At 39.1% G+C, this 24,323-nt stretch overlaps 1 protein-coding gene across 1 annotated transcript in view; it reads left to right on the plus strand.

The window, feature by feature from the left end:
• Positions 1 to 24,323, plus strand: part of Kif4a (kinesin family member 4A) — a 123,538-nt gene that overhangs the window by 58,063 nt on the left and 41,152 nt on the right. Inside the window, exons 8-14 of the mRNA XM_059250212.1 lie at positions 1,912 to 2,028; positions 2,882 to 3,057; positions 5,919 to 5,980; positions 15,187 to 15,319; positions 17,620 to 17,678; positions 17,783 to 17,897; positions 23,416 to 23,472. Coding sequence (XP_059106195.1) covers positions 1,912 to 2,028; positions 2,882 to 3,057; positions 5,919 to 5,980; positions 15,187 to 15,319; positions 17,620 to 17,678; positions 17,783 to 17,897; positions 23,416 to 23,472 — 719 coding nt within the window. The remainder of the gene's footprint in view (positions 1 to 1,911; positions 2,029 to 2,881; positions 3,058 to 5,918; positions 5,981 to 15,186; positions 15,320 to 17,619; positions 17,679 to 17,782; positions 17,898 to 23,415; positions 23,473 to 24,323) is intronic.

Consider the following 24,323-nt stretch of genomic DNA (forward strand, 5'->3'; position numbering starts at 1 on the left):
ATTGAGGAGTTTGGAGCTTTTCATCATGAATAGGATATCTGAGAAAGTTGGCTTAGAGGACAAAAGCTATCTTTTGGCTCAAAGTTTCAAAGGTTTCTGTCTGATATCTCTTAGCCCTTCATTGAGTCTATGGTGAGGTTGAACTCCATTGTGGGGAGGACTGATGGAAAAAACCTGTTCATTTCATCCCTGGAAAGCAGAATCAGCAGACTAGGGAAGGGACAAGATATACCCTTCAGAACCATGCTTCCATCCATCAGGACCTACTTCCTCCAGCTAGAACTTGTATCCTAATAGTACATTCAACTGTGAACTCGTCAATTGGTTGGTTAGTCCATTGATACAGATAGGGCTCTCCTGATCCAGTCACTTCTCAGTGGCACTACCAACTATGGAGGAAGCCTTCAACATACAGCCTTTGAGGACATTTTATATCCAAACTATAATAGGATTATGTAAATATATTTGTTTCCGGTTATAAGGGAATCCAAAGTATGGCTTAATATGTATAAAGTTAAGTAGAGCTAACAGTAATGATACAAGTTCTCATAGTCCATCTGTATTTCATTCACTAAATACCTTAGGATGGGTAATCTATAAACACTAGAAATTAGTTTTTTACACCTAAAATCTCCAAATGTCAAGATGATGTCACCATCAGAATTGGTATCTGATGAGATTGTCTTCTCTGTTCCCTCACATAGCAGAAAGACTAAAGGGTCTAGCTAGTTCTGTCCTGTCCGTGAGGATAGAGACAGCATTATCACACCCTTAACCTTTTTTGTTTAATAATAATAATAATAATAATAATAATAATAATAATAATAATGTTTGGAACTGAGTCTCACTGTGTAGCTCTGGTTGTCCTGGAGCTCACTCTGTAGACCAGGCTGGCCTTGAACTCACAGAGATCCACCTGCTTCTGCTGTTGGAGTGCTAGGATTAAAGGTGTGCATCACTGCCGGGCCAAACTTCTTAATAATGTTACTTTGGAGATCACATTTCCACATGAAGTTTGAAGAAGACAAAAATACTTAAACCAAAGTATCATTTTCTTTTAGGTATAGCATCTCATATAATTCCTACCACAACCCAACAAAGTAGATAGAGTTGCCTCATTTTGCGGAGGAAAACACCCCTGATCCCATGACAGAACAGAACCAGGATTAGAAAGCCCCTGGGCTCAACCAGTAGCCTATAAAGCCTTTGTACTGTAGATGGAACAGTGGGAGAAGTCAAATGCTTTAGAGAGACCTCAAAGATTTTGACAGTGTTTGAATGAAGTAGAAAAGCCCAGCTCAGGATGCTGAGGGGGAGAGATTGCAATGAACGGAGACCAGCCTACAGCGTGAGGCCCTATTTTAAAAGAAAAGTAGATAATAAAGTAGAAAAGTAATATTTACCTTTTTAAAGCAACAAGAAGTATGATATTCCAATGTGCTATAAAAAGCATAAGATTAGGCTGAAATTCTGAAGTGGGATCTCATGCCTACCACTTACTATTTGTATGTAGGGAAGCCATCTAACATCTGAACTACTTCCTTTCCTGTAAAATAATGATAAGGAGATTATTTAAAAAGATGTAAACCTGGTTTCACTGTGTTAGTTTAAGGATTGTCATAATGGCTACAAAAAGTTACTATCTATGTATGTGGTGGTTGTCATAGCAATTGGTATTTGTCTCTGCTTTGTTTCCATGAGAAAGGATAAGGGCAATGGATCAATTGTACAAACCTAACGTTTGGACCTTTATCCCCTGAACTTTACTCTCAGAAAAATGAATAGAATTAAGGCATTTCCTTAGTATTGATGGTGATATTTCTATGAGGTCTTTTCCTTTCTCAGAAAAAAAAATGGAGATATTTGTTAGATGTTTTCCCAAGCTGTTTAAATTTTGTTTCCTGCTATTAGGTATTAACATTAACCGAGGCCTTCTGTGCTTGGGAAATGTAATCAGTGCTCTTGGAGATGACAAAAAGGGTAACTTCGTGCCCTACAGAGATTCCAAGCTGACTCGTCTGCTTCAAGGTAAGTCCAAAGTGCCTCTAAAATGAGAGAGAGTGGCTTGGAATGATAGTATGGAAAAAACAGAGATGAACCAGGCAAAAGCTAATGGGCTGTCACATGCACAGCTAATTGATAAAGAGGTGAAGTAGCTGTTGGCAATCAGATTTCTAAGATAATGGGGAAATGTCTTTACAGATAGCCTTGAGAGCCAAGAATTCTGTAGAATGCCAACTGTACTTGGGACTTTGCACCTGAAAATGAACTTGGTTACTGTTTCTTTAACTGATAGTATCTTAAGAAGAATTCTTTGGAGAGTTAAAATCTACAGCCTAGGAATATTTAATCCCAGTAGAAGTTCCTAACAGACTTGGGTCAGGCCTGGTTGTTTTAAACCTGATTAATTTCTGAACTCATGGTTTCTCTTGAGTATAGTGGCATATAAAATAGGATTCTAAATCTCTATCATTTTACACATCTGATATTTTATTATTCTTATATTGAAGCAAATCAAAACTGTGTAACTATCACAGTAGATGACCCCACACCCATGAGTATATATGCAGCATAAATTGTAATCAGTGAACTATATAAAGAAAAGAGATGAAATTAGGAGGGGTTAAAGGGTAGATGGGGGGGTGAATAGAATCAAAATATATTGAATGCATATGTGAAATTCTCAAACAATAATTAGAATTATTTTAAAATTAAAGCCAAATAGTTCTGAAAAATAAAATCAAAACCAAATCAAATGTCACTAAGAATTTTTTCTTTCATCTATGAATTTGAAGTCATCAGTCCAAATAGGCCGCTTTTGCTTGGCATCCAACTTATTTGATTTCATTTCCTTTCATTATCCGTTATTGTTCTTTTTCAGATTCTCTAGGAGGCAATAGCCATACTCTTATGATAGCCTGTGTGAGTCCTGCTGATTCCAATTTAGAGGAAACATTAAATACCCTTCGCTATGCTGACAGAGCAAGAAAAATCAAGAACAAACCTATTATTAATATTGATCCCCAGGCGGCTGAACTTAATCATCTTAAGCAACAGGTATAAGATTTTATAGGAAAGTTACAAGTATATGAATGGAATGATTGAGCGTCTATTTCTTTGTTCTATTTATACTTGTCAAATAAATCCTAATACAGTGTTTGCTACTCATTTAATATTAGGGGTGCCGTTAGAGATTTTACTGATAAAGAAGTGAAGAGTAAGACGGGCAGTGGTGGCACATGCCTTTAATCCCAGCACTTGGGAGGCAGAGGCAGGTGGATCTCTGTGAGTTCCAGGCCAGCCTGGTCTACAGAGTGAGTTCCAGGACAGCCAGGACTATTACACAGAGAAACGCTGTCTTGTAAAAACCAAAATAAAAAAATATAAAAAGAAAGTGAAGAGTAGAAGATGAAGCAAGAAAGCTTTGCAGGGGCCAAATCCTGAAGTTCCTTAATATGTTCTGTTAAAGAGCTTAGAACTGGAAAGTATTAAGAGCTACAGATTTTAAGTACGAGAATAACATGATGAAATCTGCTTGAAGGAAATCTATTTTCTGTACACTGAAAACCGATGAAAGGTGGCTATGGCTAGAAAGAAGAAAATAAGCCAGGCTTTGTAATAACCCGGGTGAGAACTATGGTCTAAACTAAAGATGATAGCAATAGAGATAAAGGTAACAGATTAGAGGGCAAAGAACAAGAAGTAAAGGATGTGGGGCTTCTTAATTGCAGAGTTAATGTAGGAAAAGAAGTGGGTAGGAGGAGCCAAGTTTGATTTTCAAGTTTCTTACTTGGATTATGAATATAGTCATATTGATCAGAGAAAGCAGATGGAAAACTAGAGTTACACATGAGAACAGAAATGATATATTTAGTTTGGGTCATTTTTTAATTTGAAAGGTGTTTGGGAAATGTGTATAGAAATATTCCAGCTGGGCGGTGGTGGTGCACGCCTTTAATCCCAGCACACAGGAGGAAGAGCCAGACGGATCTCTGTGAGTTCGAGGCCAGCCTGGTCTACAGAGCAAGATTCAGGACAGACACCAAAACAACACAGAGAAACCCTGTCTCAAGCCCCCCCACCCCCCAAAAAAAAGAAATACTCCAATATAGCTGGCTACATGGGCTTGATGTAGAGGGTCTCAGATGAAGAGTAAAGAGGCACCTTTAAGAGCATTAGCATTTAGATGATATCTGAATGCTTGTCACATTAAGAGTATTTACTGAATGTTTGCTAAAGGACCAAATGAAGAGGTCCAGACCTACAAGTTGAGAATACCAGCACTTAAAGAATGGAGAAAGGAAAAGCAGATAAGAATAGACAGGAAGAAAATGATGTCACCCAAACCAAGGAAAGAGCATTTCAAGGAGTGTCGCCATAAGAACAAATTTACAAAGAAATATAAAGATGAAAAGTATCCATTGATTTTTTTTTAATCTACAGGGAAGCTGTTGGCAGCTACTGTGAAGTCAGGGGAGTGATAAGAGCCAGTCAGGGAATGATAAATAGATAGAATAGTAGATAAGTGAATAACTTTTCATTCAAGGAGCCAAAATGGGAAAAGGCAATGGCCAGATAATCAAGGGCAAAGAAATATAAGTTTATTTTTTTAAATATGGGAGAGCCTTGAGTAAATGAAAGAACTAATGAGGAGAGACTGAAAAGGAGAACATGGGCTAAGGACAGATCATCTTCTAATGGCGAGCAGTTGGGTAACAGGATAGGGAAAGGGCTTGAAGAGACCACACGTGGCTTAAAATCACCCTCAACAGAAATGGAAAGGCATCTGACTCCGTGAAAATTCGTGGTGATATAAATAAGACTGTAGAGCAGTTCACAGTCCTAGTACAGGAACTGGGAAGGCAAGAATTGTATTGATGCAGGAGGTTTTGAGGGTTTCTGTTTGGTTGGTTGGTTCATCGGTTAGTTGGTTTGGTTTTGTTCAGATAGACTCATGTAGCACAATGTAGCACAGGCTGGCCTTAGACTATTTGTGTAGCTGAAGATCCTCTTTATTCTGTCTCCTTATTGCTGGGATTAAAGGTAAACACCACTATACTCGGGTATTGATGTAGGGTTTTGTGTTTTGTTTTGCTTTGCTTTGTTTTAAGACAAGGTCTCACTATGTAGCCCTGACTAGCATAGACTCACTATGTAGACCAAACTAACTTCAAATTCAGAGATAGCCTGCCTCTGCCTCTCGAGTGTTAAGATGAAAGGTGCACATCACCATTCTTGGCCCTATTGATGCAGGTTTAAAAGAATCAAGTTTTCCTGCATGCTAGAGAATAAAGAACTTGATTTCCACTTGGAACTGTATTTCCCAACTGTCCAGTGCTCACTCCTCCAGCCTTCCTCCACAGTGATAATGACTATATAGTTAATCTCTTTTCTTCCTTTTTCTTCTTCAGGGTCTCTGTAGTGAATACAAGTAATTAATCTGTCTGCTGGGTCTTCTGAATTATAAAACATCACATTCAATTCTGTCCTCTTGTTTTCTTTATATCTAGCTCTATTGGCAAAAATGCCCATCTTTCTAATCACTTATTTGTTTATTCATTCCAACAGTAAATGTTTATCTAATGCTTATGTGACAGGTGCCACATAAGATGTACTTAAGTGCTTAAGATATACTTAAGGTTTCATCGGCACTGAGTAAAATTATCCTGTTGCTAGTTGTAGTGACTTCATTACAAAGAGATAAATAGCATTTTGTGGGTTGAGGTTGATAGTCTTGACTATGTGTCCTGGTCTGTCCTGGAACTCAGAAACCCTCTGTGTAGCCAGAGTTGGCCTCAGATTTTTGATCTTCCTTCCTTAGCTTCTCAAGTGCTGGAATTACAGATGCATGCTACCACACCAGGTGATTAGTAGCTTTTGATTGGTAACTAGCTAATAATTTTCATTGCCTCTCCCAGGTCCAACAGCTGCAGGTTTTGCTGCTACAAGCCCATGGAGGCACCTTGCCTGGAAATATAAAGTAAGTCATAGATTAATTTTGAAAGTGTATTCTTCTAGAGGATATTTTGCCTGGTGGCTGTTTTTTTCTGATAGCCTATAGTTTCTCAGGACACTTGATGTCTAGGAAGTGATTCTGCCAACCTTGCTGGTTACTTAGGACTTAAGTAGTTATCTTTTTTTTTTTTTGGTTTTTTTTTTGAGACAGGGTTTCTCTGTGTAGCTTTGCGCCTTTCCTGGAACTCGCTTTGGAGACCAGGCTGGCCTCGAACTCACAGAGATCCTCCTGGCTCTGCCTCCCGAGTGCTGGGATTAAAGGCGTGCGCCACCACCGCCCGGCAAGTAGTTATCTTTGAAATAACCTGGTATAATGGAAAGAGCATAAGATTCTAGACCCAGTAATGTATTAATTAGAATGTTCCTTACTTATTTGACTATTTAGTTATGTACACAGATGCATGAATATTTATTTTATTCTTGGATTAACATCATTTGGTTTGTTTGTTCATTCCAAGTTCCTTCAGATTGACTCTTATGTTCTTTAACAAGTCCTTAAGTGTTCGAGCATTTAAATAAGATATTACAAATGATTCTCTTTGCTCCAGGCCTGGAATTACCCATATCTCCAAGGAGCTTTGGTTTCCTGTATTAGAAAATGGTGTTTTAGAAACCAAGATCTGTGTGGTTTCTCTAACTGTGCTCACTGTTGCTGGGGTGTCACTGCCCCTGGGCCTTCTTGGTGGGTAGAACTCAGAAATACCTGTATGTGTAATAACCTACACATGCACTCATCTACAGATTTGTATCTGTCTGTATTGCATGTATGTATATTAAAGAACACAGCTTTCTACTGATAATTCTTGATTTCATTACACCACTATAGGTTTAGTGTATTTTTTTTACATCTTAAATGGATACATTTAATTGTACCCTAAGTGTGCCTAAATATTTTTTTAAGTCCACAAAGGCTAAATATGTGACTAACTTTCAACTGACCTTTCCTTCTCCACTCCACCCATTCCTTCCACCTCCATCTAGCTACTGATGTTCCTAGTAACAGATTTACAGTACATATTGAACCTAGCAGGGGACAATGGCTTCAGCCCCTCAGTGGAATCACTCTCGCAGCCACATTCTCAGGGAGTGGTGATCTGGACTCCCCTCTTCCCACACCAATGAAATGGTATAGGCCTCTGAACTTACTGTCTCTAGGCTGAGTTCCCAAAAGAGCCCAACAGCTACTCCAAGTGCTGAATTCTGAATCTGAACTGCCCGGTACTGGGCTAGCTACCCTGATTCCCACCCCCACCTCATGCACCTCAGTGTGTTCCACACAAAGAGCTCAGGCTATAAATAAACAAGGAAGAAGGGAGTTTAGGTCAGGTGCCACTGAAAAGAAGACATGTATCATTTCTTCCTCCAACAGTAAGAAACACAACTCTGTTTACTATCTGCTTATCTATACATTCCATTCTGGTATACATATAAAGGAGTGTCAAAAACTGTCTTAGAGTTTTTTGTCTGAATCTGTCAAATGTTAATGGACTAGACATCGTTAATGTAATCTTGACTGTGTATGTTATATATACTTATTGGGCATAATTTTTCTTGTATTAGTTATAAGCTTTTTTTAAATTTTAGACAAAAAAGGGGAAATGTGGTGGTATTGTGTTCCCCCAAAATATTGTGCACCTTAATAAACTTATTAACTAAAACTAACACTATGACCAAAGCAGTTTTGGAAGGAAAAAGTTTATTCGGCTTACACTTCCACATTGCAGTCCATAATTGAAGGAAGTCAGGACAGGAAGTTAAACAGAGCAGGATCCTGGAGGCAGGAGCTGATGCAGAGGCCATGGAGGGGTGCTGCTACTGGCTTGCTCCCCATGGCTTGTTCAGCCTGCTTTCTTATAAAACCCAAGACTACCAGCCCAGGGCTGGCACCACCCACAGGGTGCTGGGCCCTCCCCCCATTTAACACTAATTATGAAAATGCCCTATAGGCTTGCATACAGCCCAATCTTATAGAGGCATCTCCTCAATTGAGGCTCCCTCCTCTCAGATGATTTTAGCTTGTGTCAAGTTGACATGAAACTAGTCAGAACAGAAATACCAATCCTTGTGCCTGTGAGAAACATTTTCATGAGCTATATCTCAACATGTATATGACATTTTTTTCTTTTTTTTAGGCTTAGAGTAATTTTTGTTTGAATTTCATTTTGGGTTCCCTTACATCTTGATTGTGATTGTTTTTTTGTTTGTTTGTTTGGGTATGTAAAATATTCTAATGGACCTAAGAGTCAGACTTACACAAAAATAGAGCCAAGAATGCATATGAAAATACGAATGGGATATTATACATTTTAGGATGAGACCTGTTAACTAACACACACACACACACACACACACACACACACACACACACACACACACACACACAGTGTTGGGAAAAATAAGAGGAATGGAATGGAGCCCTGTGTACTATTGGTGAATTGTAAAATGGTATTACCGCTATAGAAGAGTGTGGAAATTTCAAAAAAAAATTAAAATTTCACCTATACTATGATCTAACAATCCCACTACTGGGTGTATATCCATAGGAATTGAAAGCAGAATCTCAAAGAGATGTTTTTACAACTATGCTCATAGTGACACTATTCACAATAGCTAAAAGTAGAATCAAACCAAATGTTCATCAACAGATGAACTGACAAAATGTGCTTAGTGATGTCAGCAATGTTGCACATAGAAGTCTCTAGACTTTAGTTTTCCCTACAGAAGAATCAACTAACAACTATCCACAAACAAAAGCATGTTAATGAAAACTCCATAAGGTATAAGCCTGAGTTTCCTGGCATGATCCATGGAAGTGAAAAATCAAAATATGCATGGAGTTCAGGCATGGTAGTACAGGCTTTAATCCCAGCACTTGGGAGATGGAGGCAGATAGAGATCTGTTGAGTTCCAGGATAGCCTAGGCTATGTAGCTCTTTGAGTTCCACACCAGCCAGGACTATGCAATGAGACTCTTCTGTGTCAAAAAAATCTGCATGGATATAGGAATAAGGGAAAAAGTCTTTTGACCATTTTACCACCTCTCCCAAGTTTGTACACAATGACATGGAGGAGAGTTCCCAGGACTGATTCTAAGAGAGGAAAAAGAAATCTATCTTTCCTAGCATTGAAAGATGCTTGCTTCTGAGGAAGGCCACTCAAGCATGACATCACAGGGAACAGGGAACATAGGGGAAACTGCACAGCTCAGGGACATGGGGTTGGGTAGAAAAGCAAGGAAACATAAGGATAAATGTACACATTTGTGTGCCCGCCAGAGTAGTGCCCATCAGAGGTATAAGTCAACAGCATAGTTCACCTGCAAAGATGAGCTCACCAGTCCCAGAAGCAGAAAGTGCTAAAGTGCCACCTGACAAACCTGGATGGCCAGCCTCCAGCCTACCCTCAGACCCTACTCTAGAGCCTGCCTGTCCCAGGGAGCGAGAAGACCCCAGCCAGCCTCAGACTGTCACAATGAACTCACGTAGAACTCCTTGTCCCTGTCAGCCTGAAAGGTCCACTCTCAGATGCCACCCAGGAGAGAAATGGTTAGACAAGAAACAGATGCTAGCACTGCCTTTCCTGGGAGCTTATTCGCTCCCTTTCCAATCTCAAAGCCTCAGATCCAGCCTAGCGAGGAAAGCAAGTCTCAACTATATTTCTACTTGTTGTAGCAGTTGGTTCATCCATTTGTAATCCATTAACCTTGGCCCCTTTCCTGCAGCTCTGACCAACTGATAAGCTCAAACAGCTTCAATTCCCTTGAGTATACACCTAGAATTAGAATAGCTAAATCATGTGTTAATTCTGCTTTTAATTTTATAACTGAACTACTGTACTGTTCATAGGTACTATATCATTCTACATTCTCACCAGTAGTGGACAAAGCTTCCTGTTTCTTCATATTTTCACTAACACTTATTTTGATGCTTCTTAGATGAAAGCAAACCCTAATTTGGGTCTGCATTTTTTAATCAGTTCTTTGAATATTGTGTTAGCCCCTTGTGGTATGTGTTACAAATATTTTCTTCTAATTTATCACTAGTCTTTTCTTTTGTTCTCATGGGTTATGGGTTTTGTGGTGGTGGTGGTGGTGGTGGTGGTGGTGGTGGTGGTGGTGGTGGTGGTTGTTTGGTTTTTGTTTGGGATTTTTGTTTGTTTTCTCTGTGCGTATTTGCAGTATTAGGGAATAAACCTAGGTCCTCACATATTACTAGCTGACTACTCTACTGCTGAACTATATACAACTCTTTTCATACTCTTGATTTTAAGAAGGAGTCTTGATTAAGTTGCCCAGGCAGGCCATGAACTTGCAATCCTCCTGAGCCTCTGGAGTAGCTTGTAGTGTACAGGCCTGTTCCACCGGGTCTTTTTTTTTTTTTTTTTTTTTTTGCTTTTATGTATTAAAATGGGTCAGTCTTTTTTACTTTCTGTGGATTTTTTTAACAGCTATATTAAGATCTTTTATATACCACAAATTTCACTTATTTTACACATACTACTCAATGTTTCTTTTATTAAATTTACACAGTTATACAACTGTTACCACAATCCAGTTTTAGAACATATCCAGAAAGATATCTTCTGCCCATTTTGTATTGCTCACATTTAGACTCCCACCCCAAGGAAACCACTAATCTGCTTATTGTTTGTATATATTTGCCTGCTATAGACATTTCATATATGTGGAATCATATAGTATATTGATTTTGTTGGCTTCTTTCATGTTATTTTTAAGATTCATCCAAATTAAAGCATATATCAGTGCTTCATTCCATTTCTAGATAGTATGCCATATCTAGATACACTGCACTTTGTCTGTTGACAAATTAATAGACTTTTAAATTGTTTATGAATAATGCCACTGTGTATATTTATTTGCAAGTCTTTCTGTGGACTGACATTTTTATTGGGGAGATAGCAAGGAGTGGAATTGCTAGGTCATATGTTTGTTTGTTTGTTTGTTTGTTTGTTTGTTTTTGAGATAGGCTCTCACTATTGTTTTGGCTGGCTGCAACTCACTCTGTAGACCAGATCCTCCTGCCTCTGCCTCCTGGCAACTGAGATTATCTATTTTAACTTAAGAAACTGAAAAACTCTTTTCTAAAGTGGTTATACCATCACATTCTCCTCAGACTTCTCAATTTTGATTCATAGTTATAAAACCTTTCCTTATCACAAAATAAAAATGAGGGCTGGAGAGATACCATAGAGGTTAAGAACACTGGCTGTTTCTTCCAAAGGTCCTGAGTTCAATTCCCAGCAACCACATGGTGGCTCACAATCATCTGTAATGAGATCTGGTGCCCTCTTCTGGCACACGGGAATATGTGCAAACAGAACATTATATATATACATATAATGAATCTTTTTAAAAAATTAAAAATGAAATATGCATTGAGGCAAAAGAGATGGCTCACATAGTGTTCCTGCAGAGGATCACAATTTGATTCCTGGCACCCTACTGGGAAGCTCATAACTAGCTGTTTGTTACTCTAGAGAATAAAACACCCTCTGCTGGCCTCTGTAGGCACCCACATCCAGATTTCCTGTACACACAGGCAGATGTACACATACACATAAATTCAAAAAGTAAAAGATCTTAAACATGTTTTCTTGTAGTACTCATGTTTTGCAATTCAATTATGTATTTGTAGTTCTTTTATATGATGTGAGCTTACTTTCTTTTAAAATCCTTATTTTTAAAAATTCTTACTCTTTATTTTAAAAATGAGGTGTTTCTTATCGTGGCACATTAAAAAAGTAATATTTTAAGGCTGTTAGATAAAGTATATTAGCGTTTATGAAAGGACTCCTTAAAGGCCTATCCTTATCATACCCATTTTAAAGCAAGTGAGTTAGCTTCTTTTGATTTCCATTTAGCACCAACCTGTTCCAACTCTAATGAAAATGAGACTAAAGCAACCATTCCAGACTTCTTTAGAATATGCTGTAAGAAATCAGATGAGGCCAGGTGGTGGTGGCACACACCTTTAATCCCAGCACTCGGGAGGCAGAGCCAGGTGGATCTCTGTGAGTTCGAGGCCAGCCTGGACTACCAAGTGAGTTCCAGGAAAGGCGCAAAGCTACACAGAGAAACCCTGTCTTGAAAAACCAAAAAAAAAAAAAAAAAAAAAAAGAAAGAAAGAAATCATATGAGACTGGATGTGGTAGAGTATACACCTGCAGATAACAGCAGGAGAATCATAAGTTCAAGGACTGCTTAGGCTACAAATAGCAAGGACTTGTCTTATACCTCTTTTCCCCGAAACATCACACACACACACACACACACACACACACACACACACACACACACACACAGAAAGAAAAACTTCAGCTTTAAAAGTAATAGACTCGTGCTATTGAGATGGCTCAGCTGGTAAAGGTACTTATTGCCGAGCTTGAGCACCTCAGTTTGTTCCCTGAAACCGGTGTGGTGGAAGGAAACAACCTACCCCTGCAGGTTGTCCTCTAAGCTCCACATATGTACTATAGCACGTATGTGTGTCGTCCTCCTACCCCATACACAAATAGGTAGGTGCGTGGGTAGATAGTTAGGTAGATGATAAGCACGTATGTAGATAGATGTAATAAAACTTTAATAAACTACAAGAAATAATGAATCATACAATTCATCATTCAATATTTCATAAAAATGCTTTTCTCAAAAACATATATTTGTATTTTTAGACATGCCATAAGGCTATTTACAAAAAGTACATTTTACATATACGAGTATTTTTATCTTTTGCCCTTGGATTGTGTCTTTTTGATTCAGGATCTGTGTTGCTAAAAACTTTGTTCTTATTTCTGAGTCTGCTTGTACTTACTTAGCAAATTGGAATTCCTAACATTGACAACTAAACAGCATGTGAAATAAACACTGGTCTTTTCTGTCCAGTATTCTCCGCCTGTCTGTGTATCTACATATTGCCACATGGCCCGTGACTTTACCTGTCTTCCTGCATGTCTTGCTCCCTTATGTCTCCTACTGACTCTCCCTGACTCTACGCTTCTTCATCCCAGAATTCTGCTAGTCTGGCTCTCGTGCCCAGTCTCTTCCTGCCCAGCTGTAGGCCAGTCAGTTCTTCACAGTGTACAGTTGGCACAGTTGGGTATGGCCACCGAAACGAGACTGCTGACTTCAAACCCCAGCTTTCCCACCATCCCTAGTTCTTTGACCGTGGCTTATTTAACCTCTTTGTATATCAGTTTCCTCAACCGTGAAATGAGGATCACAAAAGAACCTACTTAATGGGGCGGTTGTAAGAATGAAATGTTTAATATACATAAATAGTTACTATAGAGCCTAGCACACGGTGCTATGGAAGTATTCACATATTTTAGTAGTGTTTAAATAATCCAGCATTAACCTCAAATTGCAATGAAGAGCCTTCTCATAAGTACTAAATTTTTCTTGGAAAAATAAACAGTTCACTTAAGTATGATTTCTCCACTTAGAGAAATGTTTTAGGAAAAAATATTGAGTTAAAAGTATCATTACTTTGAAGCTTCTTGGCTTATGTGAGTAATATGGAAGTTTTCAATTTAATGATAAGGGAATAAAAAACAGCACTCTAAACCATTCTTTGAATTAAACATTCTTTCTTAAGAGTCTTGGCAATGTCTTAACAGTGTGGTATGAAACCTTATCGTGTGGCTTTGCTATTAACTTTTTGATAAACAGCAAGCTAAGAAAGTTAACATCTGAAAATTGATGGAGGTCTAAAACTGGGTGAGAGGGCATATTTTGTATTCCTGAAATCGTTTATATCCTTTTTATTCTTTATATTCTTTCCTGAGATTGGGGACAGCTGCTCCTTGGAGCGCTTCTCTCTCTCTCTCTCTCTCTCTCTCTCTCTCTCTCTCTCTCTCTCTCTCTCTCTCTCCCTCCCTCCCTCCCTCCCTCCCTCCCTCCCTCTCTCCCTCCCTCCCTCCCTCTCCCCCTCTCCCTCTCCTCTCCTCTCCCTTCCCTCCCCCCCTCTGTGTATGTATGTGTGCATATACAAGTGCAAACACCCATGTATGCATGTGTGGGAGGTCAGAGGTTGGCATCAAGTGCCTTCCTCTATAATCACTCCACCTTTTTTTTTTCAGCTTCATTTTATTTTATTTTTTTTCCGTTTTCGAGACAGAGTTTCTCTGTGTAGCTTTGCGCCTGTCCTGGAACTCATTTGGTAGCCCAGGCTGGCCTCGAACTCACAGAGATCCTCCTGGCTCTGCTTCCCGAGTGCTGGGATTAAAGGCGTGCGCCACCACCGCCCGGCTTCATTTTATTATTTTTAATTATGTGTAATTATGTGTATCTGTCTGTGCATGTGAGTGCTAGTGCCCTGGTCACCAGAGGAGGGAACTGGTTTCCCTGGAACTGGAGTTACGGGTAGTTGGTTGTGAGTCACCTGGTGTAGATTCTGGAATCTAAACTGTGGTCCTCTGCAAAAGCAGCAAGCTCACTTAACCGCTGAGCCATCTCTCCAGCCCCTTGCAACCTTGTTTTTGTGACAGGGTTTCTCACTGACCCTGGGATTCATTGATTGGCTAGACTGGCTACCATTGAGATCCAGAGTCTGCCTGTCTCTACTCCCAGCACTAGAATTACAGCCGCTTTCAGCTATGCCTTGGGGCCTCATGCTTGCAGAAAAGCATTTTATACACTGAGTCGTCTCCACAGCCCCTTTAATTGTTAATGAGGGGTCAAGGGTGGGGAGAACGGGAGAATGTGTATTTTAGATAGTTAGCCCTTCCTTTTTAAACTGCATGACACAAATGGAAACATCCTAAACTATGAGCCATGACAAAAGTTAATCCTGAAGCCAGGCGAGGGTGGCGCACCCCTTTAATGCCAGCACTCAGGAGATAGAGGCAGGCGGATCTCTCTGAGTTCAAAGCCGGCCTGGTCTGCAAAAACGAGTTCCAGGACAGCCAGGGCTACACAGAGAAACCCTGTCTCCAAAAAACAAAAAAAAGTTAGTTATGCTTATTACAGTCTTATCTGGTTCTGAATTGTTACTTCTTCCAAACTATTAAGTACTTGAGTGTTTTTCTTCATATACTACATGACTGGGAGGATAAATAGGGTTTGGGCACTTTCCTTGACCTTTTGTAATGTAATTTTACCCCCAATCAGGCCACCAAATGTATTTTTCTAAAATTTTGCTTTCTTTGTTTTAGTGTGGAACCATCAGAAAATCTACAGTCCCTGATGGAGAAGAATCAGTCTCTGGTAGAAGAGAATGAAAAATTAAGTCGTGGTCTGAGTGAGGCAGCTGGTCAGACAGCCCAGATGTTAGAGAGGATCATTTTGGTAAGGCCCCAACACTTCAAACGTTTATTAGCTTCAGTCTATAAAATATTTAAGATGATTCTTATTGTAAAGGCCGTTTTATACAGCATAGTGCAATGAATACTTACATATCACCACAATTAATCTACACTGATCCCATTTTTAAAATAGATTTGTCGTAAAATGCCCCAAAGGAAAGAAGCAAATCCCTGTGTTATCTTAAATCCTGCCCAGTTTTTATCCACAGTGCAGCTTGAGCATCCCTAATCTGAAATCAGAAGTGCTTCGAAATTGAACTCTTCTAGCATTGACATGATGTCACCATCATGGAAAGTTCTCCATCTTACCTCGTGTGATAGGTCCCAATGACAAAGAAGTTGAAGAACTTGTACTGAAAATACTATCTAAAACTGGAGCGGGGGATAATGGCTCAGTTGGTCCAGTGCTTGGCTGGCAGCAGAAAGCCCTGGCTTTGCTTTCTAGTGCGCAGAAACTAGGTGTGCTGGTGTCCTCCCAGCACTTAGTATCACATAGACAGCTAGCTACATTGTGAGTTTAGACATGTGGACACCCTCAGACTATGTTTATAAAAATGTGTGGGATAGAGACATAATAGATAGTTCATGTTTAGGCTTGGGTCTTATCCTTGAGACAGCTCATCATGTATGCAAATATTCCCAAATCTGAAAACCATTTGAAATCTGAAGCACTTTCTGGTCCCAAGAATTGTAGTAAAGGAATATTCCATATATGTCAAGTAACTGTTCCTTCATGAAACTCCAAATTCTCTCACTCCCTTCCCCTAATGCTCTCACATTTCATATCCCATCCTAACAGCTGCCATGGTGAAATATAACAGCTGGGGAAATCATTTGAATTAATTTTCCATATGGTTAATTTCCAAATAAGTGGTTTGCTACGTGACTGATTACACCACTTTGAAATCCTACTTGTCTGTCTTATTACAACCTCTTAGATCAGTCCATACAAGCTCTGTCACTACAGTGTTCCTACTAGCCTAAGTACAACTCAAATCCTAGACTGTACAGCTATTGCCAGAAGTGAAACAGTTTCTACCAAAATGTAACTGCACCTCTATAATGTAAACACTTCATGCTTGACTGTTCTCTAGTTAAGAAGAAGGAAGATCCTGAGAATTTTCTTTAGAAATGGCCAAATCCTGTGGCCACTGTATTGTCCTCGACTAGCAAAAGGTGCACATGAGATTAAGAGAATTTTATTTCCTATTCCAGTGCTACATTTTATGCCTTTGTATGTATGTGAGCATGGCTGCACAGTAGATGATGCTTGTTATTCTAGTCACATACCTGTATGACCTTTATAAGGTTGTTACAGGGGCTCCCTGATAAGCCTATTGTTTTATATCCTGTCAGGACTGTCTCTCCCAAATCTGTTTCAGCATCCAGGTCCTCACGAATTCTGTGATTGAAATAATCATTCTTCCTAAAACATAGATACCTTCTGTCATTTATTTTTTCACTAGCATTATTCTTGCACCTTACCTTTTTTCTTTCTTCCTCTTGTTAAAAATAGCCTACCATATCAGACAATATAATTATTTTTAAAGTCTCAGCTCAAATTGATGTGAAGTTATTTTATGTTTTCAATACTCTCAGTCAGTACTTCTCAACCTTCCTAATGTTGCAACCTTTTAATATAATTTTGCTGCTGTTATAAATTGTAATGTAAATATCTGATATACAGGATGTGTGATATGCAACCTCTGTGAATGGGTCATTCAACCCTCAAAAGAGTTGCAACCCACAGATTGAGAACTGCTTCCCTAAATGCTGGGCCAGAGAGTTGGCGCAGCAGTTAAGAGTACTTGTTGCTCTTGCAGAGGTCCTGGTGGTTCACAACTTTGTGTAACTCCAATCCCAGCAAGGCTCTCTTCAGGCCTCTCCAAGCACTGCACACACATGATGTACATACGTACATGCAGGCAAAATACTCATATGCATAAAAATAAAATAGATTGAAAATTCTAAGTACAGTGTAGGAGGCGGTTGAAACAGCAGGGTGTAACATGCCAGGGAGTATTGCTTTTCTTCAAGTTGCAAAGTTCTTTCTGGAATCAAGGCTTCACACTCTACCCCATAGTTCATGTTAACTTAGGGCTAATTTTCATGAATGCTAAAAGAAGACCATTTTCTACTATATAACCAAAGCCCACAAAATCCTCTATTATCGGAAAAGAGACAGCCTCTACCTAGGTTTTCATCCTCAGGGATGAGGAGAGAACATAATTAGGTGAAGCTGTCAGATACTGCCACTAATGATCTCCCGGGTCTTTGTTGCAGACAGAGCAAGCAAATGAGAAAATGAATGCCAAGCTAGAAGAACTCAGGCAGCATGCAGCGTAAGTTTCCAAGGAGATATTTGTTAGCAACTTAAACCATCTTCATGTGTAATCTGGCCTTTGTGGTATGATTAACCCTTGTGTTCATTTGCTTGATTTTTTAGCTGTAAAGTGGATCTTCAAAAGCTAGTGGAGACGTTGGAAGACCAGGAATTAAAAGAAAACATAGAGATAATTTGCAACCTACAACAAGTGATTACTCAGCTGTCTCTAAGCCAAGTAGGTGCACTGTAATAGGCCTATCAGTTTCGTTCATTTCTTGAGGCATATACATATTTCTAATTCTGTGAACTTCTGCTGAAATAGTTAAACTGAACTGTTTGAAGGCGGTCATTATGAAACATTGAATATGATCTGAACATTAAGATCATTACATTAAAACACTCATAGGTACACACACACACACACACACACACACACACACACACACACAAATACTACTATGGCAGTGTAGACCTATAATCTTGTCATCACAGTAGATATGAGATTAAGACATGATTCATTTTCTCTGTCTCTCTCTTAGCAGAGGCAGGAACATCACAACTTTAAGGCTCGTCTAGACTATATAACAATACTCTTTCAGAAAACAAACAAAAGAACCACTCTTTTTTTGAGACAGGGTTTCTCTGTGTAGTTTTGGTGCCTGTCCTGGATCTCACTCTGTAGACCAGGCTCGCCTCAAAATCGCAGAGATCCGCCTGGCTCTGCCTCCCGAGTGCTGGGATTAAAGGCGTGCGCCACCACTGCCTGTACTCTTATTATAGATGTGTTTTATAGAGGGAGGCCCTGTTTTAAGAGGCTATGTTTAGGGTTTTTTCTATTTCCATTCTTCAATTATTCTGTAGCATAAATGTATTTATAACTACTTGATGGGAATTCCTCCTCTTGGGAAGAGGTTTATATTCTCCTAGAACAATGAATTTCCCATGTCTGGTCTTGCTAGTTCATTTTTTTCTAGAGTTTTCAGTATGTTATGACAAAATCATCCAAGAGATTTAAAGAGTAAATGAAAAAAATACACTATTATTTGGTTATGGTCATCAGTTCTAAAATAAGTAAACTTACCTAAAACCATTAGACCATGTTTTAGAATGAGAGATGCTATAGAAAAGTTATGATCAAAACTGTAGTTTACTTACCTGAGAAACAGAGCACAGTAATAGAGAACTTGGGCTCCAAAGTCAGCCATACTCTGCCACTTACTAATTATGCATCCTTACTAAATGTATTCCTGTCAGAAAGAGCTCATTGGAAGTGACTTAGGTTGAGGTTCAAGACAGTAGTTCAGTTTATGCACTTGTGAGGAGGACTCGAACACCACATAGTTTCCCAAAGATTGAAGCTTTATAGGATGAAAAGAAAAAAGGGGTGTGTGTGGTATCTGTATTTTGGCTCAGGTAGCAGTTTTTGTTAATTGCTGTGAAACTCTTGGTTATTCCAGCAAACTCCACAATCTTCTGGCTCTTACAAGCTTTCCCTGGCCTCTTCCACAGTGTTCCCTGAGCCTCACATACAGGAGTTGTTTTGTAAATGAAGCCATTGAGATTGGGCTCCACAACTTTGCATTTTGATTGGTCATGATTTTCTGTATTGATCTGTGTCTGTTGAAAAGAGAAGTTTCCTTGATGGAGGGTGAAAAAAGCCTAGGAGGCCTCAACCCTATACAAAGAACTATAAACAACTAAGGAATGCTGGAGTGAGAGAAATAGTCTTGCCATGAGAAAAGTAACCAATTGGTTATCCAATACCAAATGATTAGCCTTGAAAACCTATATACAAGTAAGATGCAGAGTGAGAAGTGTAATAGTACTTTCTTGTCGGGACCACCAGCACACAAATAACGACACAGAGACTTCTTATTAATTATGAAAGCTTGGCCTTTAGCTTAGGTTTGTCCCACTAGCTCTTATAACTTCAGTTAACCTGTTTTTATTAATCTACGTTCTGCCATGTGACTCAGTTACTATATGTCCAACCTCTTCAGTGTCTCCATGGCGTCTGCTGCATGCTTAGATTCCTTCTCTTCTTCCTTTCTGTCCCCGGAGATCCCTCCTATCCTGTCCTGCCTAGCTATTGGCCATTCAGCTTTACACCAATCACAGCAACACATCTTTACACGTGTACGAATATCCCACGAAAGAGCAGGCTATATATAGGAATATATATGCATATACATATATATGCATATAAATAATCAATGAAAAAGGAGACTGAATTTAAAAGAAAAAAAGAAAGAAAGAAAGAACGAACATACATATGGGAGGGTTTGGAGGGAAGAAAGGGAAGTGAGAAATGGTATAATTTTACAATAATTTCACAAAGAAAAGAAAAGTAATTTATTGAGTTAACCCCAGCACTTGGAAGGCAGAGGTAATTGGATCTCAATGAGTTCAGGACCAACCTGGTCTACATATCAAGTTCCAAGCCACCCAAGGCTACATAGTGAGAATACAAATTTCTTTTTATTCAGGAGCTATAGAGATGGCCACCATTTAAGAATGCTTATTGCTCTAGCAAAGGACCCAGGTTTGGTTCCCAGTTTTAGGGGATCTGATAGCTTCTGCTGGCACCAGGAATGCCATGGTACACATATATAATATACGGGCAAACACTCACATAAAATAAAAATAAATCTTTAAAATAGCTTTACTCTGGCTGGGCGGTGGTGGCACACGCCTTTAATCCCAGCACTCTGGAGGCAGAGACAGGCAGATCTCTGTGAGTTTGAGGCTAGCCTGGTCTACAAAGCAAGTTCCAGGAAAGGCACAAAGCTACACAGAGAAACCTTGTCTCAAAAAACCAATAATAATAATAATAATAATAATAATAATAATAATAACTTTACTCAAACTTTGTGATTCATGATCACTGGCAGAAATGACCACAAAGGATTGGGAGAGGCAAGGACTGAAGAGAAAGGACACTGGGAACCTTCTCAACATCTGTCTTAACCTTTTTTACATTAGCATATAAACATTTCTTGAGGCAAAAGAAATACTTCCAAAAGTTAAGAGTAATTGCAATTTAGAAAATGGGAAGATTTTTCAACACTTGTTGGAGAATGGCAAGCACAGAGATAAATGCTACCACTTGTAATTCTGCTTAAATATATCTGAAATAAAATAAAATATAAATATATCTGAAACATCCTATGTAAGAAAACCTTGTGAGTTACCTCAGAGTTATGATAATGTAGGTTGCAGAAGCCTACTAGAGCCAAAATTTACAACCTCTGAGAGTAAGGACTCAGGGCAGCAGTGTTGGTGGCCACATTGACTTTAGAAGGTTTCATACTTCTCATTTCTGAGATCTGAACCGCATGAAAGATGAAGCAAGCCCATGGAATGAACTCAATACAATAAACCATCCTCACTGAAGACCTGGCAGTATGTCGGCTGCCTGCTCTGCCTGTAGGCAGTTCTGTTAGTGGTGACTGGCTCAGAAGAACTCTGTAGAGTTGCTGTCTGTCACTAAAATGCACTTGGCACACACATAGGCAAGTGCTACAGATTGCCACAAGCTGATAAAGTTCTTGGCTTCCCTCCACCATCATAGTTAAGCAGAGTCAACCCTTTTATCCTTCTCTATTGTCTGCAGACCCTCCTAGTTACATATTTTTTTTAAATATACAACAATGTATCCCCGTGACTTTTATTAAGACTCGAAACAGTGAAAGCAAAGTGTTTCAGATGTAAGTTCATGTGCCCTTCATTCTGAATTAAAACTATTTTTATTTTAAGTGACAGGTGAACACCCCATTTTCAGTTATGAAGGCAACCATTGTTCCTGGACTTTCCTACTGGTGCTTTAGGTACCAAGCTGTACCCTAAAATCTAATTCTAGCAAACTTTGTTGTTGCAGTAGCCTATGAGGAAGTTCAGGCAGCCGTTTTAGTTCCTGCAGAATCAAGTACTATTTTGTTTATATCCCCACCTCCAAGACAGAGTCCATAAAACGTATTTTTGCATGTCTTTTCCAAACACATACTTTATTTTGGAATGCTCCGCTGTTTAATGTAAACAAAGTACCCTGCCTTAGCTCCCCAGTCACCTTGAGCTAATCATACCTTTTACTTAAAAGACACTGTAAATTGCATCCTTAGATTGAGTGTAGAAGAGGAGAAAAGGACTTGTTAGACCGAAACAAATCCTATTGTTACATATTTATACATTTAGAATTGTGACAATAGAATCATTCTATGATTGTACAAAAGATATCACCATAGCCATGAGCTGAAATGTTAGCATTGTGAAATTTCACTGGGTCTAAAGCCATCTAGTTTGATCCTAATCCTCTTAATGGTGCCAGGAAAAGTCTTTAGGCCGGATATGTTGGTGACTACTGTAATCCCAGAACTTGGGACATGGGGGCAGGAGGACAGTGAATTTGCATTCCAGGTCTGCCTGAGCTACATTGCAAGTGGCTGTTCCAAAAAACAGTGGGAGCCCCCAAAGAAGACAGCATTATAAACTCTTATAATCCATGATAGTTATCTAAATAGACTGAAATCTGAACACAGGAGAGAACGGGTAAGCACTAAGCAATCCTTGATTGGTGCTCTGTTTTTAAAGGACTTAGTGTGCCCTACACTTGAAGTCTTGCCAACAGTGTACATTAGGATGAGAAAGAATGTGGAAACACTGGAGCTTCCTTTGAGTTCTCTTTGATCCTCATTGGTTAGGAATGTAAGGGAAGTGCTTTACAAATAGCTCTCGCTAAAGGCCCATCTCCTGACCTTTAAGGTACTAACATTGCAACTCTGTGTTGTTTCCCATGGCTGATACAGACACTGCATGTTCTAACCCTGAACTCCTTCACAGCCAACAATTCACCTATGCACTCCTTCACCATATGACTTCCTGAGAACCAAACTTTCTTCATAAGGCTTCAGAATCACTGAGGCAGAAGCAGTAATGTATGTGTTACAGTGCCAAGTAAAGTGTAAATTTCAGGGATGAGAACAGAACTGCTCATATGATCGTCCAAAAACAAATTCTTCCTAATAAGTAGTTTTCAGTTACCTTTCTGGGTGTTTGTTCCATTGCCCACAAAGAGAATTAGCCATTCTCTAGGAGGGAACTTAACCTCCTGAGGTGCTTATTCTTTTACTCCTAGTAACTACAGACAGCACCTTCATATGATACAAGTAACGGAGCCCACAGGACATTTGGGTGACTATGAGTATACTTTTTTCCTGGCGTACTCAATCTAGGACATTAATTTCCTTGTGCAGTTAGAGCTTGCCATCCTGCGTGGCTATAAAATAGAAGCCCAAACCAGCTCTTCATTCTATCTACTTTCCTGATGCACTACCATTAATTTATGTTTGTTTTTTGAGGGTATGTCCACAAGGAGTGGCTAGGCTTGTACATTGATAGGGACTCAGTGGTAGAAGCATAAAAATAAAGTGTAACTGTCTATAAAATGGGTTAAATTTTGACTTGTTAGAATGGTTAAATGTTTCACTGGCTCAGTGATCTTTGCTCTCTTATCACATGATCTTATTTTTCCCCCAAAGACTACACAATTACCCTTTAGAAAAAAGAAAGGTCCCTGAGAGGTGGGAAATGGAAAGACATAGCTGTTAGGTTCTCTGTGACCACAAAATCAGTCCAGTACCATAAATGACCCCTGCATATACTTTAGAAATATCATTTTAAAAAATCAACCAGTATCAAAATCTTTTGTAAATTTGACTTCGCTTGTTTGTCCTAAATCAAAACGTTTTTTGCTACAGGATGAAGCTGTTGCTTGCATGACTGCAACCATTGATGCTGCAGTGGAAGCAGACGCTGTGAGTAATTGACTCCTTCGTGGGGAACCTGGAGCACTCGCTGCTGCCTCCTATGGCTTCCTATAATTGATCATTTGACTCTGGAAGAGGACCTGTAATTATTATCCTTCTTCATAGAATGCTCTTTAGAGTAAATCTGTTTCATAATACCTCAAACAAGGATAAGCTCTGTTTCTAATAATCTAACTGGTAATGAGCAGCAGAACTTCTCAGGGGACATCATGTTTCATTTTTCAATCTGGCTTATTTTCTATTAGGTCCTAGTATTCTGTTTCAGTTACCCAATAAGTTAAAACAAGGAAAGGAACAAATTGTGACAGTGTCAAAAAAAGCACTGGAGGAGAATGTTTTCTGAATATGCCTTTCTATGGATGGGATGACCATGGGATAAAACAAAGAAAGGAAAATATTTTGAGTGTTCAGATCACAACAATAGATAAGGTATCTGTTATTGACTTTGACTAAGGTTATACATTAAAGTGAAAAATGTAAGTTTGGTCAGTGGTTTTCTTGAGGAAGCCTTTTACCCTTGAAACAAGTACCTATTAGTAGTTTTCTTATTCTGAATGAAGCAAGATAGGAGATAAATTAGGTAATAAAAGTTAGCTGTGTCAGAATAAATGACTCTTTTTCCATTTCCAAAGTGCCATGTCCAATGTCTTCTCTTCTTTAGGAGCCTCTTGAGATGAAATGAAAGAAGTAAGGCTTGTTTGTCAGATCAGTATAGAGAGGAGCAAGAAAACTTACCTATATTACAGAGTATTATATGAGCAAGGGAATAAGCTCCATTGTTAATTCTAAGTGTTTCAAGCTGATGTTATATAATAAGTCACAACAGTGAAAGAACACAG

This window comes from Peromyscus eremicus, chromosome X (assembly GCF_949786415.1).
Source record: "Peromyscus eremicus chromosome X, PerEre_H2_v1, whole genome shotgun sequence".
Lineage (NCBI taxonomy): Eukaryota > Metazoa > Chordata > Mammalia > Rodentia > Cricetidae > Peromyscus > Peromyscus eremicus.